At 45.1% G+C, this 19,718-nt stretch overlaps 1 protein-coding gene across 3 annotated transcripts in view; it reads right to left on the reverse strand.

The window, feature by feature from the left end:
• DENND2A (DENN domain containing 2A) overlaps positions 1 to 19,718 on the reverse strand; it is a 100,562-nt gene that overhangs the window by 62,913 nt on the left and 17,931 nt on the right. For all 3 annotated transcript variants that reach the window (XM_048212943.2, XM_048212944.2, XM_048212942.2), the window contains exons 2-3: positions 9,504 to 9,605; positions 5,362 to 6,525 (exon numbers count right to left, since the gene is read on the reverse strand). In XM_048212943.2, the coding sequence (XP_048068900.1) occupies positions 5,362 to 6,525; positions 9,504 to 9,577 (1,238 nt within the window). In that variant the 5' untranslated portion in view covers positions 9,578 to 9,605. The remainder of the gene's footprint in view (positions 1 to 5,361; positions 6,526 to 9,503; positions 9,606 to 19,718) is intronic.

The following is a 19,718-nucleotide window of genomic DNA, read 5'->3' on the forward strand; positions in this document are numbered from 1 at the left end:
AGAGAGCAGAAGCAGGGGGAGTGGCAGAGGGAGAGGGAGAAAAGCAGGCTCCCAGCTGAGCAGGGAGCCCGACATGGGGCTCAATCCCAGGAACCCTGGGATCATGACCTGAGCTGAAGGCAGACGGTTAACGAACTGAGCCACCCAGGCGCCCCTAAACACTCAGTTTTTAGACATGGCAGTTAGAATTGTTTCATGGATGTCATGAGTTGACTGGGACAGACTCATAATGACAGGGACAGACCACAGCATGGCTGGTAAGCTAACTTAGCCACTAACTGGGTAATAGCTGAGGGTTGCTGTCCAGCCAGACGACTCTGGGGATCCCAGTCAGTCCTACAGAAGATGGAAATTATTGAATCAGTAACAGCAGGCATGTGATTTGGCAGCCATATAATGACCAAGGTTTCACATCCTCCAAAAGTTCTGCAAGTCATATGCTACGGTGCCAAGGAAAGGCTGAATCTATACAATGCCAAAATAATTAGTTGAAAAGCTGAAATTTTGGTCAACATTGTTATTTGATTTCATAAAGATCTAAAAATTCCATCATAGGATCAAATTAAACTAAAATTTAAAAAATCTGCATTCCAGTTCAAACATTTGGGGAACAGATACATGTGAATTCAGGAGGCTGCTGGCACTTACAAAACAGTAACTTTCCTTGTTAAATGTTGGCTCTAAGGCATTCCTGCCAGAGCTATTCAACGCGTGCCACAGAACATACACAGCCAAGTGAGTGCTGCTGTAGGGATCTTATCTCTGGCATTTCCTGACATTTAAGGGTTTCTCATTTCCCATTTTAGGACTGAAGGCACAAGTCCTTGCATTTAATTTCCTGGGGCTTTAGAGAAATGAAGAAAGGAGAAAGGGATGAAAGGAGGAAGGGGAGAGAACACAGAACAGAGAAAAAAGGGGGAAGAACAAAAAGAAAGAAGACATTTTCTCAAACTGAGAATCTGAGTCCAGTGGTTTGGCTTCTGCAGAAGGGGACTCATCAGCCTATGAAAATAAGCCGAATGCGTTCTCTGAAGTGCGCAGCCTGGCCATGTAATTCTAAACCCTCCCAACCTCAAAATCCTTAATCATTTCTTTCTTCAGCCTTGGTTTGGCTCTCCCGCCTCAGAGAGGGCGGTAAGTCTGCCAAATTCTGAGTTGAGCCTCTTCTTTTTGTTAAGAGATAGGACCACAATAAAAAGTACACTTTATTTTTTTAAAGTAGAAAATGAACATCGTGCCCTAATCACCCCCATTGTACTATTTTAAACAAAAGGAAAAATCCAAAGCCAAAATTCTTAAAACACAGCTGATGCAACCATATTCAAACTGGCCAAGAAAAATTTCATCTTTGGACTGAAACTAAGTAACTTTAGCTGGTTTTAAAGAGAATGCTGGAAGGCTGCAAAGAGCAGATGGTAGCTACAAGAGAAAAGATAATGGGAATAACTGTTCACCAGGTTGATCTGTCTGCCCAATGATGACCAGAGGAAAGACTTGGATTTCCCAGAAGCAACCTGCCCCTGAGAGAGGGGGCCTTCCTGGAGGAATAGCCCAGAAAGGGCATGGAAGAGCTGTTGTCATGACACAGTTGGGGTCAAGAGCAGAAAGGTCATCCACTACTTAGGTACCTGGGCTTTGCCACCAGTTTTGGAAAGGATTTAGAACTAGAGATGGATACAAGCTTTCTCAGAATATAAACAAGGAAGAATCCTAAGGTTTTTTTTTTTCTTCCTAAGATTTTATTTACTTATTTGAGAGAGAGCATGAGAGAGAAAGAGAGAGTGAATGATTGGGGGGGGGGAGGCAGAAGGAGAGGGAGAAGCAGACTCCCCACTGAGCAGGGAGCCCGATATGGCACTTGATCCCAGGACCCTGGGATGATGACCTGAGCCAAAGACAGATGCTTAACCAAGTGAGCCACCCAGGCACCCCAAGAATCTTAAGTTCTTCCATAGATCCTACATACCACTGATATCCAAACCTGGTAAAGATAGTACAATAAAAGCCAGGTAAAGACCAGTCCCATTTATGAAATACTGACACAAAAATCTTAAATAAAATATTAGCAAACAGAATTCCGCAGTATATTGGGAGTAACAAACCAGGAACAAATGGGAGCTCATTCCCAAAATGTAAGAATGGGTTAATATTAGGATATAAAATCATTATTCATAGGTCAAAGGACAGGAACCATATGATCATATAAAGCTACTGAAAAGTAACTTGACAAATTCTAACATTCAATCCTAATTTTTAAAACTCTTAGTAAAAGGGGTACCTGGGTGGCTCAGCCGGTTGAGCGTCTGCCTTTGGTTCAGGTCATAATCCCAGGGTCCTGGGATCGAGCCCAGCATCGGGATCCCTGCTCCGCAGACAGCCTGCTTCTCCCTCCCCTCTGCCTGCCACTCCCCCCTGACTATGCGCTCTCTCTGTGTCAAATAAATAAAATCTTTTTTTTTTTAAGATTTTATTTATTTATTTGACAGAGAGAGAGACAGCCAGCTAGAGAGGGAACGCAGGCAGGGGGAATGAGAGAGGAAGAAGCAGGCTCCCAGCAGAGGAGCCTGATGTGGGGCTTGATCCCAGGACTCTGGGATCATGCCCTGAGCCGAAGGCAGATGCCCAACGACTGAGCCACCCAGGCACCCCAAATAAATAAAATCTTTAAAATACAAAAAACTCTGGGTAAAAAAAAGAAGTATGGGGTGCCTGGGTGGCAAAGTCAATTGAGCATCCCACTCTTGCTTTCAGCTGATCTCAGGGTCGTGAGATGGAGCTCCGTGTCAGGCTCCGTGCTGGGTGTGGAGCCTGCCTAGGATTCCCCCTCTCCCTCTGTCCCTCCCCCTTCCCCCCTACCCACTCAAGTGCTCTCTCTCTGTCTTTCTAAAAAAGAAAAAAAAATTTTTTTAATAATAAGGGGTGCCTGGTGGCTCAGTCAGCTAAGCGTTTGCCTTGGCTGGGGTCATGATCCCAGGGTTCTGGGATCAAGCCTTGCATCAGGCTCCTTGCTTGGTGGGGAGCCTGCTTCTCCCTCTCCCTCTGCCTGCTGCTCCCCCTGCTTGTGCTCGCTCTCTCGTGCGCGCTCTCTCTCTCTGTCAAATAAATAAATAAAATCTTTAAAAAAATAAAAAAGGAAGGTGAAAAAAAGTGGTAATGTTGAAAGATCTCCAGGATATCTTAAGTAAAAAACAGTATATATAGCATGATTTCTTTTTTTAAAAGGACATAATTTCTTTCTTTCTTTCTATCTATCTATCTATCTATCTACCTACCTACCTACCTACCTACCTACCTGTCTGGAATACGCAAACATTTTCCCTTGGAAGAGAATATAAGACATTATGTTTTTTGCAGCCAAAACAACCCTCCCTGACAGATCATGTTGAGTAGGAGAGTGACATGATCAAATATATTTCTAGAACACTGCTCTGGCTGCTACAGAGGATACTGGGGTGGGAGGTAGATACGCGATAACTAAGGTGGTAGCAGTGAGGCAGATGTAGTCAGATTCAAGATAATGTTTAAAACTAGAACCGAACAGCTTGCTGATAAATTAGATTAGGGGTGTGTGAAAAAGAGAGGAATCACAAATGACTCCTAGGTTGTGGCCGAGGTGCAACGAAGGGTGATGCCATTTAATAAGATGGCCATTATCTGGGGAGGAGAAGCTTAGCAGTGGTCTGGATTGGGAATTTAGGTTTGGACATGTTCAGTTCAAACTATTAAGATAACCAAATGGAGACCCGTGCAGGGGATGACTCTGCAAACCTTCGCTGGAAGAGGCTGGGGGTCATAAGCATGTAACTAACATTTAAAGCCACGGGACTAAATGAGCTCAGTTAGGGAATGAGGCCGACGGAGGAGAGAAGTGCCTGCTCTGACCCAGGATGGTGTGTCCGGGGGTGTTATTCTGACACTCAGAGGGAGAGGGGAATAGAACTGAGAAGGAGCAGCGTGTGAAGGACCCCCAGGAAAATAGGTGATCTAGAAGCCCAGTGAATGCAGTGTTTCCAGCGAGGGAGTGATGTCATGTAAGAAAAGGACAGACAACTGGCAACTGGATTTAGTGAGATGGGGGTCACAGGTGGCCCTGGGTCAAGAGCAGTTTCAGGATAAGTGGCAAAAGCCCAGCTGCAGTGAGTCGAGGGGAAAACAGAAGGTGCAGAATGGGTGACCAGAGCAGAGACAACAGTTTTGAGTTTTGTTCTATGGCCAGTTTCCAGATTAGTGGGGATCAAACCAATTAGCACATCCCAGAAATGCGTTAGAAATGAGTTCTCAAAGCAGAAAAGAAATGCTTTCCAATGCACAGGTTTGATCTTCAAGTGCTCACATGCTTTATTATCTAAAGTACTATTTTGGGTGTCTAAGTATTTGGGTATCTAAAGTACTATCCTGGGTGGCTCAGTCGTTAAGCCTCTGCCTTCGGCTCAGGGCGTGATCCCGGCGTTCTGGCATCGAGCCCCAATCAGGCTCTTCTTCTGGGAGCCTGCTTCTTCCTCTCCCACTCCTCCTGCTTGTGTTCCCTCTCTCGCTGGCTGTCTCTCTCTGTGTCAAATAAATAAATAAAATCTTCAAAATAAAAATAAATAAATAAATAAAGTACTATTTTGACATTATAAAATATTTAGGGTGTAGGCGCCTGCGTAGCTCAGTCGTTAAGCGTCTGCCTTCGGCTCAGGTCATGAACCCAGGGTCCTGGGATCGAGCCCTGCATTGGGTTCCCTGCTCAGCAGGAAGCCTGCTTCTCCCTCTCCCACTCCCCCTGCTTGTGTTCCCTCTCTCCCTGGTTGTCTCTCTGTCAGATAAATAAATAAAATCTTTAAAAAATAAAATAAAATAAAATATTAAGGGTGTGCATCTTTATGTATAAACAAGGAAACGGAGGCTTCAGGAGGTTGAACAACTTGGTCGACATCACACAGATAGACTGGGACAGGGCCGAGGCAAACCCGGGCCGTGTGTTTCTAGAGCTCATACCAAGAAAAAAACATGAAGAAAGGAGCCAGGGGACACTGGCAGCACCATGTACTAGTTGGGGGGTGCTAGTGGCAGATGAGTGTCAATTAACACCAATTAGTCCATTGCCGGAGTTAACACGAGTTTTCGTTGAACTCTTGCGCTAGTGTCAGAAATACAAGTACTCATAACGTCCAAAAGGTAATTTTTCAAAGCCAACACTCATTTTGAGGACAGAGAACACAAACATAGGCATCACTTATCACATCTCCAGGTTTCATCAATACATCGTCTCAAGCTATGAACGGTCTTGACCAACTACAAGATCCATCTGTTTAATAAAATCAATAATCCACCAGAGAGCAGCATAAACCGCTGGAGCAGACATTAGCCATCACCTACCTGTGGTCAGCAGTGGGTTTCGGCCTCCCGGTCCACAGTCTTCTGTTCACGGAGGAGGGAGGGGGAGAGGAGGGCAGGGGTGGGGGAGGTAGAGAAGGCAGAGGAGGCAGGTGCCTTTTATCCTTCCGGAAGCTGATGCCTGGGTTCCCGTCCTTGTCCCCTTCCCCATCGTGTTTGAACGTTCTCCGGGGCTTGGGCAGGGGGTTGATGAAGGGTTTTGCCGGGGAGCCCTCCGAGCCCCTGTCCACACCCTCCAGGCTCTGGTCACAGGGCCTCCTGCAGGAGCCTTTCCTTTCCTCTGTGGCCTCAAGGGCGGCCTCCTTGGCCTCCAGGTCCCACTGGTGGGACCTGAATTCCGAGCCACGCACGCCCCCACGGTTCTCTGGAAGGGTGGGCCCCTCCTCAGCCTTGTCCGGCAGGCAGTGTGGGGAGTAACAAGTCCCGGGTAACTGGGGATCCAACCCCGCCGACCCATCCTTCAGAGCCTGCTCCAGTTTCTTGACCTGCCTCAGCACCGAGAGGCTATCGTTGGGAAAGCGCTGTTTGCCCAGCCTGGGCTCTCGGCCTCTACCCAAGCTGGGAGCCAGCTGCCCGGCTGGCTGGCTGAGGTCTTGCCTTGGCTCTGCATCCTGTCCCCCGACTTTCACAACCCCTTTATTCCTCTCATTCTCCTTGCTCTCTGTCTCAGGCCTGGCTCCATCCTGAACCTCCGTGCCCCAGGCTCTCACACCATCACTGCTTCTCCTCCCCATCACACAGGACATCAGGTAGTCCTCCTGCCCATCTGCTTTCCTGCCGGGTGCAGGAGTGGGCAACTCCCTTTTCCCTTCCCATTCGGATATCTTGTCCTTTATGCTGAGGGACTTGTGCAGGGCCCCGCCTCGGGCAGGGGGGCGGGGGTTCTGAACACCGCTGAGGGGCCTCTTGCCCGCCTTGCTGGCTTCTTTAGCGCTGAGATCTGAAGCTGGGTCGCTGATGATCATATCTGAGCTGAACATGTTCTGCTGAAAACAGTCCACTCTTGACTCTAACATCAGGTTATTGAGACTTTCCAATGAGCTTCTTCCGGGGGGTGAATTCTGATCAGTCTCTGGGAAAGGAATGGGGGACCTAAACAGCAGCCTTCGAGGGTCTTCCCCAGCCTTTGGACCTTCCACCTTGACCCTGAATAAGAAAGACAAACATTGGGTGATGGATTCTTGGTCATCATTGTTCCCGGCTGGTCATAGAGACTGGCTAGAACTCAGATATAAATTCTATATGCGAGTTGTAAGTCACAAACATTGAAACCACCATTTTAAGAAATCACTTTGCTCTTCTTGGGAAGACAGTATTGTGGAATGAAAGGAACGACTGGATTTTGGAATGCAGTAGACTTCAGTTTAAAGCCTAATTCAACCACTGACCAGCTGCGTGACCTTGAAAAGCTGCTTCACTTCTCTAAACCTAAGTGTCCTCATCTGTGAAATGGGAATAATAATAATACATATCTACCAGAGTGGCTAAAAACACTGAATGAGGCAGACCATATTAAGCATCCAGCAGGTCGTGAGTGTATAATAAATGTTATTATCATTATTGTTAGCTTGTTTCTCTGATGAAAATAGGGAACATCTCCTGAGGTAAAAGCTTACGCAGTCCAAATTTCCTCTGCTTCTATAATCAACGGATAGGCCTTTGTGACGACTATTTAAAAAATAGAACAATGCCATAAATCATACATTGTTTGCTACTTCTGGGCTTCATAAGCTGTCCTGACTTAAGTAGGTAAAGCCACAATTATTGGTAGCATTTGAATTGTACCTCCTCTAGAATGTGAGCCCTACTAGACTGATTTCTCTATGTGGACAGGGATTGCTTCGTTTTGTTAGTTTACTTTGAATTTTGGCCTGTTCGGGCTACTGCTGAATCTCTAGCACCTAGAACAATGGCAGAGTTAGCCACATGTGACATCCACATTGGACGGAGCAAAAGAGTATTTCCATCATCGCTGAAAGTTCTGGCCTAGAACAAACATGTGGGGAGATATGCCTCCAAATGGGATTTTAGGAGATTAGTCAGTGCTATGAAGATGTTAAAAGCTCTTTTGAAAGAAAACCAGAAAAACATTTTTAAGCTTGTCTAATGAGAATGGGAGTATCTGTGTTTTTGAATGCAAAACATTCTTCCACCAGCAAAGGTCATAACTAAGCAGAGTGACCTTGGACATGACAAGATTAGCAAGGACACACAGACGAACTTCATGCTGCACATTTTTTGAATATACAGATCTGACTATATAGGAATTCTGAAACTCCACTTAAGGTCACAGTGAGGGATGAATAATTAGCAATTTCATGCATCCTGTTACCATTTGGCTTTCTGTCCTCAAGACTGATAATTGTTTATGTGAAGACTTCTCCCTCCATTGGGACATTAACACGTAAATTGCGTTGCTATTTGTGGTTACACAGCATAAATTAGAAACTTGTGAATATGCAAACATATTTTCATATTTTAAATACAGCTATCAAAGCAGAATTCTTTATTTAAATAAACAATTAGCATGCATAACAGAGTGCTTACAAAAGAGAAACACATTTTTTAATTGTCCTGTCACCACTGAGGACATTAGCATGAATTCAGATTTTAGTCAGAAGCAGAATCAGTTTGTTGATTTTTACTGAGAGTTCAAAAGGCAGAAGTTAAAGCCCTCACTCTCACAGTGCTAGAAGCAAAATGACTGGACAGATACATAAAAACACAATTCACATTAGTTCATGCTTAATGACTATGGATGATATAACAATAATCATAAATATCATATGTACCTTTTTTTTTAAGATTTACTTATTTTAGAGAAAGTGTGGCATGAGTGGGGGGAGGGGCAGAGGGAGAAGGAGAATCTCCAGCGGACCCGGACCCCAACCCCCCCATTCCCTGAGTACTGCACTTCATGCAGGGCTCAATCCCACGACCCAGGAGATCATGACCTGAGCCAAAATCACAGGTCGGACACTTAACCGACTGAGCCACCCAGGTGCTGCACGTACTGTTAAACAATACTGACAACAGATAAATATGGCTTTCGAGTCAGAGGGACCTCGGTTTGAATCTTGGCTCCATTTTTTTCATTTTAAAATAAGAACTCCTGGGGCACCTGGGTGGCTCCACTCAGTGTGGAGCCTGCTTAAGATTCTCTCTCTCTCTTCCTCTCCCTCTGCCGCCCACCCCAAAATAAATAAATAAGAACTCTCTCTCCCTTCTCTAGACTGGAACTTGACTGGTGCAGAGGCCAAATTTATCTTGTTTGCTGTGCCTAGTATGCAGTAGGTAGTCAATAAATACTTATAAGATGAATGAGTGGATGAGTCAATATATGTTCATGTTCCCAGAGTACAGGCACATATTCTAATTCTTGATATTACTAAATGGCAAGGAGTGTTGTTGCAATGATTACAGTTATTGCCTAAGATCCCAGACATCTGGGGTGACCTCACAATCACGGAGGCCCTATGTAAAAACTCAAAGGGAAGAAGGATGGCTTGCTGGAAGATCGCACGGATTTATGAAGCTCAACAAGAGGCAAGGATGATGAAGCCAGAGGCAGAGGGCCCTCTCCATGCGGTTGTTGCACGCACGGATTTTTTGAGGTCCTGTTTCCAGGAAACTACAGCCCCAGAAGGGACTGGGGACTAGGGTGCAGAGCTGTGACTGCCAAGCCCGCCGCAGAGTGTGAGACAGAGAGGCAGAGGAAAGCGCTCATCTGGAGAGAAAACAGCACTTCCGAGACAGGATGGGCAAAGCTGGCTTTGTGGACAGATGCAGCTGTAAAGGCTTAAGGCTCAAGGATAATTACAAGGCCCACGCGTCCTAGTAGTTAGGAAAATAAATCCTGGGCTGGCCTGGGGAGAGGGCCTGAAGCTGCCATGGGTCTGTCCTCTCAACAGCTGGGCACTAGTCAGACCTTCCATTGACCACTGTGGTCGCGGCTTCCGCAGCACGTGCGGACGATTTCCAGGAGACGCATCACAATGACTCGGAAAAGAACCCGTCCTCGGTCCGAGGAAGTGGGGTTAGAGAGGAGGGAAAGGCGGCAGAGAGAGGAAGGAAATGGAGAATCTGGGCCAACTTCTACACTCTCAGGGGAGAAAAGCTCTTACTTGTCAGCCAATTTGTAGCTCAGGTTTTCAGTCTGGCTGTGGCTGCCCTTGGCCGGCCTGCACACTGTCATCATGTCAGCACCAAGAGGAGCTCCAAGTCGCCTGGGGGAACAGGGATGCACACTCAGTGAGTCACAACAGCAAATCTAGGGTCCACACCCCAAATTATTTATCCCTGATACAGTCTGCCCGGGAGTGGGGAAGGAGGTATGTGTGACTGCAACACACCATTCAGAATCCCTGACCCAGAAGAGGGGGCAAGGGCACAGAATCCTGAGAACCTCCTGGGTACAGACCCCATACCAACCAACCTCTTCTCACTCAGACGGCGTGCCGATCTCATGTGTGTGTGTCTGTGCACGCGTGTGCGCATGTGAAAGCAAAACATTAATACCAGCACAACTTGACACTTTTTCAGGCTCTCTAAAACCTGTGATGGGCTGATAGCCCCCAAAGAAGACGCGAGTTGTTACTTTACTCGAAACAAGAAATAAACCACCTGCCAAAGCAGAAACATCTACACAGAGGTAGCCCTGAGCTGGCCCTCATGGCAGGCATGGACGCACCCTGTTGCTGGCCTTGGTGCGCTGCGCCAAGAGCCTCTCCCAGCGCCTGCAAACCCAGGGAAGGAAACACGTAGCCACTAGGTCATCTGTCTCGTCTATGAAAAGTAGGTGGCTCCAGCAAACCCAGGAATCCCACGGGGCACCTCAAACCTGGCAAATAATAAGGGCCACGTGGATGCCAAAGCAGCTGCCTCCGCGCAGCAGTGGCTTTATGACATGCCGGTGCCTGACGTTCAAATGCAGCAGCTGATTAAATGTACCATTCCAACAGCAAGGCCCATCAGCACTCTGCGTCTCTCAGCATGAGGACAAACGGACATTGCTCAGGTGGACATGGCTAGGAAGATAAGATCCATCGGAGAATGCCAACAGGACGGGCGATGTAAGTCTTCTGCAAAGCATGAACACCACATGGCTAGTCCCTTCTGATGGGGACAAGGTGACTCTGACTAGAGGTTCAACGAGTACTGAGATACTGGAGAGTCACATTTCTTTTCCACTGACCCTCCAGGGAATCTTTCTCCTGAATCGCTCTCAAGTTCTAAGATTCCCATCCCCTCTACTCAGGAGAGTTTCCCTGCCAGGTGACAGGGTGGCTACGCAAATTCCTGGCCAAGGCATCCCCTTTCTGCAAGAAATCAAAGGGCTGGACTTCAAGACATGCATTAACTCCTGGGAACAAGGAGAGGGAGGCCAGAAGCAGGAAGAGGAAAAGAAAAGGAGAGTGAGCTCTGGGTAACAAATTAAGGAGAAGGGGGTTGGGAGTGGTGAGCTGAAAAGACAGGAGGGGAATAGGCTGGTCCAAGAAGGTACGAGTTTGGGGAGGGGGGCAGAGCTCAGGCCTGCCCATGGAGCTCAGCTGCCCCTTATCCAGTCATGTGGCACCCTACATTTTGGGTACGGCAGTGCTGAAAGCAAGCCCGGCTCTCTAAAGAAGTCAGGCCCAGGGCTCTCCCCTCCCATTATGGAAGAGAGCCCTGCAGGGCCTTTCAGAACAGGAAGGAACTCATTGCCTCTCTCATAATGCTCCACAAAGCTTCTGGTCAACTATGCTTCAATAATAAAAAGTTAAAAAAAAAAAAAAAGCTTCTGGAGCCTCTCCATTTGGATGGACTGAAAGACACTGCCCTTCTGTCATGCATCTGGCAGAAGGCCCCGCTGGATGTCAAGGAGAGCAGCCACTCCCCCCCCCCACCCGCCCCCGCCACCACCCTCAGGCCTGCACTCCGCATCCACACAGCTAACCACAGGGATGCAGCCTTGTTCTGCGTGGGCAGCAACTCTCTCCACCCACCTCCTCTTTCAAGCAGGCGTACCCCTTTCCCTGCCACCACGACCAGATGCCAGGTTTGTGCAGGATGCACTGCGGCCTCAAGGATGAGTGACACGTGGCGTCTGCCCTCAGGGAGAACACCCAGGGCTGCGCTTGGGTCACTATCAGCCCTGGCATCTGGCTTTCCCCAAAAGAGAACAATTTCCCTATACTTCCCAGAAAGCCAGAGCTTTTCCAAAAAGGACAAAAGCTGTGTGTCTCCTGCACAGAGGACCGTGTATGGGGTCTGAGGTTGAAGGTCACACGAAGCACTTAAACAATACGGTACTGCAGTGAACTCGATTCCCATCGGGCACTAATAACTTCAAGGACTAAAACCATGGTCTCTAGAGAAATAGCCAATGCCATATTCTGAGAAGCCAGTTCAAGTGGGCTTCAGGGCCTGGAACTGAGAATGCAAAGAACGCCCCCCACCACTCAGCAATCAGCCCGCTGGCATTTCTGAGTTCACAGAGGAACAGAAAATGCTGCCCCCACAAAACTATGGCCCTTCCCTTTTCACCTCTGTTGTTCAAGAGTCAGTAATTAGGTGACAAGCCCAGCTTAATTTGCTGATTGGAAGTACTTTGTCACTTTATGTTCCCATAACTTCGCTATCACATCATAGGTCTGGGATTGCAAGATGGAGCTATTTCCCCAAGTGTGGCCTACCAGGAACCTGTTCAAGTCTGCTGGGGGACCTCATCAGGCAGGTAGACTCCTGGGCACTATTCCAACGTACCAAAACCCACCGTCTGGGCAATGGCCTGGAAGCTGCACTTAAGTATGGTTATTCAAAGACCTCGGGTGATTTTTACACAACCCGATACTCTTTATTTCTTCCTGGGCAATCTGGCCTTGTGATCCAGACTGGTTTCCAGGAGGTATAATGAATGCATGACTAATAAAAACACATTTTCCCTCTCAACTGCTTTCCATAAAAATAGAACTTCCCATTCACCAGATGGGCTTAATTAGTACTAATAATTTTATTTTATTTTATTTTATTTTATTTTATTTTATTTTATTTTATTTTTAAAGATTTTATTTATTTATTCAACAGAGATAGACAGCCAGCAAGAGAGGGAACACAAGCAGGGGGAGTGGGAGAGGAAGAAGCAGGCTCCTAGCGGAGGAGCCTGATGTGGGGCTCGATCCCATAACGCCGGGATCACGCCCTGAGCTGAAGGCAGATGCTTAACCGCTGTGCCACCCAGGCGCCCCAGTACTAATAATTTTAATTCAATTTAAAATGTCATACAAAATTCTGAAGCTAGATGATGGGTACGTGAATATATGTTTTGGTGAGAGGCTTCTGGTCCATCTCAAAAGCCCACAGGAAGTGTAATTGCTCCATCTTGACATTACCAGATCGAAAACCTGTGTTGTCTTATAATTCCTTTACGTTTACCCACTAAGGCTTAAAGTCCAGCCTGATCGCGGAAAACACCATTTTTCTTTTTTTAAGGGCACTGGAGTACTAAAAGGCGAAGTCATTAATTAAAAAACAAGTATCTCCCCACAAGAGCGTCAAGATTTTAAAACATATAAAGTGTTTTCCCCGCAGTAGGAAGGAGGAAGTGACCGTATCAGATCTTCTCCCCAGCACAGTTCTTACAGGAGAGCCGGAGGGTGCAGCCGGCAGTGCCTAGAGAGGAGCCAGCAGGGAAAGGAGGGGGGAAGCAGCTCCTTCAGAATCCTGCCCATGCCTGCCTGCCTGCAGTTTCCTCCACTGCCATCTGGGGAACCAGCCTGGTGAAGCCAGTGTAGTCTCCACTGCTACTGTGTCCCAGTGACACAGCTACTGGTGGTCTGAGGCCTGGCCTCTCAGAATGTTCCTACTTATAAAAGAGCATTGCTCATGTTTTATTCTGGGCATTAATTAATTATCCATTTAACATATTACAAATTATATAGGGTACCACTGAGCTCTCACCAACATTAATAACATCTTCCTATTAACTCTGGTGGGGTTTTTATGGCACAACAGGGAGGTGATACATGATCTACAGAAATTTTGCTATCAAAGTCACCTATAAAAAGAAGTTCAGATATTACTGACAAGCTGGACATGTATAAGCCACGGGGGGGGGGGGGGACTGATTTTCCCCGAATCTTAAAACAAAAACAGTGATTTAAAAAAAAAGTGAAATCTGGAAATGTCGATCAACTGATAAACAAAATGTGATAGATATACACAATGGAATATTATTTAGCCATAAAAAGGAGTGAAGTACTATTACATGCCACAATATGGATGAGTCTTGAAAACATAGTAGGTGAAAAAGCTGGACACAAAAAGCCATTTTTGTATGATTCCTTTTATAGGAAATGTCCAGAGTAGGCAAGTCCATAGAGGGAAGGGGAACTGGGATTGACTGCCAATAAGTAAGGGTTTCTTTTAGGGATGATAGAAATGTTCTAGAATTAGATAGTGGAGACAGCTGTACAACTATCACTATATAGTGAATAACTCCAAGTCACTAAATTGTACACCTCTAAGTGGTAAATTTTATGTGAGTATATTTCAATTAAAAATACATTATATGCATCTTCAGTAAAAACAAAAATAAGAAATTTGGGCAGGGGAAGGAGAAGGAGTGAAGGATAAAACACACACAGCTATAATTTTCCAATGCCCTTTACTGCTCTAAGGTTAGTATGTTAATTCTGGAATATAGGTAAATACACATTATATTCACTTGATTCATAAAATGGTCATACTTGATATACTGAATGAAAAAATACAATTTACATCACAAATAACTGCACACTAATACAATTAAATTTTAAGTGTTTTTTCTTTATGTTGCAAATAGAGCTCTAAGTTGTTCAGTTTTCATGATTCTAGTAACTTATTTTATCAGCTTCTAAACAGCAAACACAAATTTGAGAAGGAACCACAACAACTATTGAAGAACAAAAATAGTTCTTTTTCTCAACTGAGCATTCTTTTTCACAGCAAGCATCTGTGGAAGGTGTTTGTTTTCAGAAACTATGTTGAGAAGGAAGAAAAATGGCTCTGTCACACCGTGCAGCTCTGGCTGTGTTGAGCTGCTCGGTGAGGCTCACTCTGAGCCTCTGGAGGCTTCGTTCTCGTCTTCTTCAAGCAAAACAGTTAAAAAACAAACAAACAAACGAACAAAAACAAAAACAAAAAAAACCCCTAAATGGATTGCTCTAGTATTTTACATAATAGCGTTATTTTCTTGATTTTGGAGTATTTTCAAAAGCAAACCAATTTCTTCACATTTGCAAGACAGAAGACTGAAGCAGGTGAGGAACAAGAGAAGCCAAAGGCTGCCTCCGAACAACACCCAGGGGGCCATTTTGGCAGAATCGCAGCCTGCACTCTTGAACCAAATGCTTAAACCATGCCTGCACAAAAACACCACACACCACGACCAGAAACCAGGTCCTCAGTGTGCCACACCGGGCAAAGACTGTGGCGGTGCTAAGGTAATGATTTTTCTGCTAACAACCAACCACCAAAGTCTTACTATTTCTAGGAGTTCTGCTTTAGAGCCCAGAGATTCCCGCATCAAGTAAGAGTGTTCAGGAAGGCTCTAATGAGCGAATAAACACATCCCATTTTCTTACAGTTACCATATCCGTCAACAGTTGACTGGATAAACAACTTGTGGTCTAGTCTTACAATGGCAATAAAAAGGGACGAAGGGCTTACACATGTTATGACATGGATGAACCTTGAAAACACCATGCTAAGTGAAAAAAAAAAAAAACAGTGACAAAAGACAACCCACGTTATATGATTTCACTTATATGAAATGTCCAGGACAGGCAACACAATAGAGACAGAAAGCAGATTAGTTGGGTGGCTCGGTCGGTTAAGGGTCTGCCTTTGGTTCAGGTCATGATCGTCCTGGGACCAAGCCCCACGTTGGGTTCCCTGCTCGGTGGGGAGTCTGCTTCTCCCTCTGCCTCCCCCTGCTTGTGCTCCTGCGCATGCGCACGCGCTCTCTCTCTCAAATAGATAAATAAAACCTTTAAAAATAAATAAAAAATAAATTTAAAAAAAGCAGATTAGTGGATGCCAGGACTGGGGAAGGGGTGGGTGGTGAGTGACCACTAACAGATACGGGTTTTTTTGGGGGGAATGATGAAAATGTTCTAAATTAGGTAGTGGTGATGGTTGTACTGGTGAATATACTAAACACCACGTGATCCTACACTTTAAAAAGAGTGATGTTGGGGCACTTGGGTGGCTCAGTCGGTTAAGTGGTTGCCTTCAGCTCAGGTCATGATCCCAGGGTCCTAGGATGGAGTCCCCCCCTCATCGGGCTCACTGCTCAACAGGGAGCCTGCTTCTCCCTCTCCCTCTGCCGCTGCTCCTCCTACTTGTGCTCTGTGTCAAATAAATTAATAAAATCTTTAAAAAAATAAAAAGGGTGAATTTTATGGTACATGAATTGTATCTCAATGAAGCTGTCATAAAACAACAACAAAAAAAAAGCAGGAAGGACTGCTGAATGGGAGGAGTCCTGGCCCCACCCCAGACTCAGTGAATCAAACTCCCAGAGGGCCCCAGGGAATTACTGCTACAGTCTAAGAGCCAATAAACCATGTCTATTTTCCTGCCACTTGCGTCCTCAGTCGGCAACAGAAACACACTCCCCTGCCCTCTGCTTTGGAAGGCAGTCTTTTACTCAAGTGTGTCTGTTTGCTCCTATTTCAGAGCACCTCTAAAATCAGATGGAGTTGTCAGCACACAGTGAGTTGTTCCTGGCCCTCGAACCCAGGGGTAAAGGCTCCAAGTGCCACGTCCCTACACAATTTTCAATACTAAGGCTCCTTTTCATTCTAAAGGAGGCCTAGGACCCAAAGTATAATCTGAGTATTTTTTAAGACTTTCTGTGGGTATGAAAACTCAGTTACTAGACAAAAATATTTTCTTTTAACAACTTGGTCAGTATTTTCCTGACCTACACCTGTCAGTTTGTCTGATAAATGAAGCCACTGGGAATCTGTGGCTAGAGCAGCCTGACATTGCAGGCTGGACCACACTTTGTGATGCTCCTGAGGCCAGAGGCAGCTGAAGCTTTTTATTTTTCTCAATTTCAGAAACCCGGGTTTCACACCTGCAGAACATTCTTTTTTTTTTTTTTTTTTTTTAAAGATTTTATTTATTTATTGGACAGAGAGAGACAGCCAGCGAGAGAGGGAACACAAGCAGGGGGAGTGGGAGAGGAAGAAGCAGGCTCATAGCGGAAGAGCCTGATGTGGGACTTGATCCTGTAACGCCGGGATCACGCCCTGAGCCGAAGGCAGACAATTAACCGCAGTGCCACCCAGGCGCCCCAGATATTTTTTTTTTTTTTTAAGATTTTATTTATTTATTTGACAGAGAAAGACAGCCAGAGAGAGAGGGAACACAAGCAGGGGGAGTAGGAGAGGAAGAAGCAGGCTCCCAGCAGAAGAGCCTGACGTGGGGCTCGATCCCAGAAATCTGGGATCACGCCTTGAGCCGAAGGCAGATGCTTAACAACTGAGCCACCCAGGCGCCCCACACCTGCAGAACATTCTTATGTACAGAAATGTATTTGGCCACCTTCGTAGAATGGAAACACATTTTCGCTTGACAATATTTGCAAACCGTGCTTTTTCTGTCACTCACGTGCAATGCAGAAATACTTCCATATGCTGCCTTTAGGTTGTCCATTTTGTAGAGGGTAAAAAGAGAAAAAGCACAATTAGGTAGCCATCTTGCCCATGAGCACTAAGCTACAGTGTGTCTAAGGTTTTAGCGCTGTCAGCCCTCCTGAGTGAATGCTTGTAACTACTGGTGTCACCTCTCTGGAAAAAGTTACTATAAGTTTGCCATAAATCATCAGAGTATGAGTTATAAAAGTTATGAAATATGCTCACACTGCCAAAATATGGCTTAAGAATCTGAATTCTGGCAAATATATTTTCTTTTAAGTAAAAAATACAGGGACTCCAGCTGGCTCAGCTGGTGGAGCATGTGACTCTTGATCTGGGGGTTGTGAGTTCAAGCCCATGTTGGGTGTAGAGCCTAATTTAAAAAAAATAATAAACCTGCATTGCAGTGGTATTATCTTCATTAAAAAAATAAATAAAATAGTATACTTCCTTTGGTTTTGTGTTTTTTTTTTTTTTTTTTTTTTTTTTTTGCTTATTACTGGTCACCAAACTCAGAGGACTCAGGTTCTAACTTCTTTCAACCCCAAATATTTAAAATTGCTCTTCTTTCTCTCTTTTCTGGGCTAGCCAGAAACCACTTCTTACTTTTAACCTCTACGGAAGTCAATGCCAATGTGCCTACTATTTTTCTGATGAGGAAATGGAGGCTCAGTTAGGTTAGGTCAGTAGTTCAAGTTCATACAACAACCCTGTAAGTGGACAGAGCCAGAAATGAGTCTAGGTTTTGAACCCAAGTCTGGTGGTGCTTTTTTTTTTTTTTTTAAAGATTTTATTTATTAATTTGACAGAGGGAGACAGCCAGCGAAGAGAGGGAACACAAGCAGGGGAGTGGGAGAGGAAGAAGCAGGCTCCCAGCGGAGGAGCCTGATGTGGGGCTCGATCCCAGAACGCTGGGATCATGCCCTGAGCCGAAGGCAGACGCTTAATGACTGCGCCACCCCGGCGCCCCCCGCTCTTTATTTTTTTAAGATTTTATTTATTTATTCGAGAGAGAGAATGAGAGAACACGTGTGCACAAGCAAGGGGAATGGCAGGCAGAGAGGGAGAAGGAGAAGCAGACTCCCACTGAGCAGGGAGCCCGATGTGAGTTTCCATCCCAGGACCCCCAGATCATGACCTGAGCCCACAGCAGACGTTTAACCGCCTAAGCCACCCAGGCGTCCCTAAGTCTGGTCCTTCTTATACAATAGCACCGTGGTCTCATATTGTATTACCTAATCTAGAGTAGAAATAGATCCTAGCTTATTATTTTTAGTGTCTAATTTGTTCAGCTCTTCAAAATCAGCAATTGTTTTATACTTCTTTTGCGCCATGCCAAATTTCATCAACACTTGCTAATGAAGTGAGCTGGGAGGGAGCTTGAATGTTTTTTTGTAGGTCTCTTTTTTTATGGTCTATGATTATATATTTCTGTATTTGGGGAATCTATTTTAAGAAATAATCCTAAATATGGAGAAATATATGTGTAAATGTTCATATGTATTACTTTTAAGATTGCAAACTTAAAAATAACTTAAATGTCCCAGGACCCTGGGTTCATGACCTGAGCCGAAGGCAGACACTTAACTGACAGAGCCACCTGGGCACCCCTAAAAAAATCTTTTAAAAAACTGTGTTGGGGTGCCTAGGTGGCTCAGTGGGTTAAGCCTCTGACTCTTGGTTTCTGCTCAGGTCATGATCTCAGGATTCTGGGATTGAGCTCCATGTCCACCTCCCAGGTCAGCAGGAAGTCTGCTTCTCTGCCTCTCCCTGTCCCTTCCCCCTGCTCACGCAGCTCACACTCGCACTCTAAAATAAATAAAAATAAATCTTAAAAAAAAAAAAACAAAAAAAACCCCCTGTGTTTAAGGAGACTACAATTCTGTAAGGACAGATAGGAGATTCGTGGTTGCCTAGGCCAACAGTGGGTAGGGCAAGAAAAATCGGAGTGATTGCTAATAGGCATGGGGTTTCCTTCCGAGATGATGAAAATGTCCTAAAATTAATTGTGGTGATGGTTGCACAACTCTGTAAACATGCTAAAAACCATTAAACTGTACCTTTTAAAGGGGTGAACTGTACTGTATATGAAATATATCTCAATAAAACTCTTATTTAAAAAAATAAATTAAAAAAGTCAAGCTGAGGGGTGCCTGGGTGGCTCAGTCGTTAAGCGTCTGCCTTCGGCTCAGGGCATGATCCCAGCGTTCTGGAATCGAGTTCCGCATCAGGCTCCTCTGCTGGGAGCCTGCTTCTTCCTCTCCCACTCCCCCTGCTTGTGTTCCCTCTGTCGCTGGCTCTCTCTCTAATAAATAAATAAAATCTTAAAAAAAAAAAAAAAAGTCAAGCTGGAAAAAAAAGACTATTATTAAATGAAAAAGTGCTGGAATCAAGATCCAAAAACTTCTGTCAAATATGAATAAAACAATGTTTAAAAAAAAAGAGGAGAAGGACTCTATTCCTACTCAAAATTGTGTAAGAAAACGATTGGAAGTAAATACAACAAATGATGAACAGCAGTTGTCAGTGGGTAAGAAACTTGGGATGATTTTTTCTGTTCTCTCTACTTATCTATATTTCAACAACAAAAAAGCCACATTTCCAAATTTTCTATAATAAACATGCACTATTATTATTTCCCATTTCCCAGTACAGATGTTTCACCAGGGCCAAAGA

This window comes from Ursus arctos, unplaced genomic scaffold (genome assembly GCF_023065955.2).
Source record: "Ursus arctos isolate Adak ecotype North America unplaced genomic scaffold, UrsArc2.0 scaffold_3, whole genome shotgun sequence".
Taxonomy (NCBI): Eukaryota; Metazoa; Chordata; class Mammalia; order Carnivora; family Ursidae; genus Ursus; species Ursus arctos.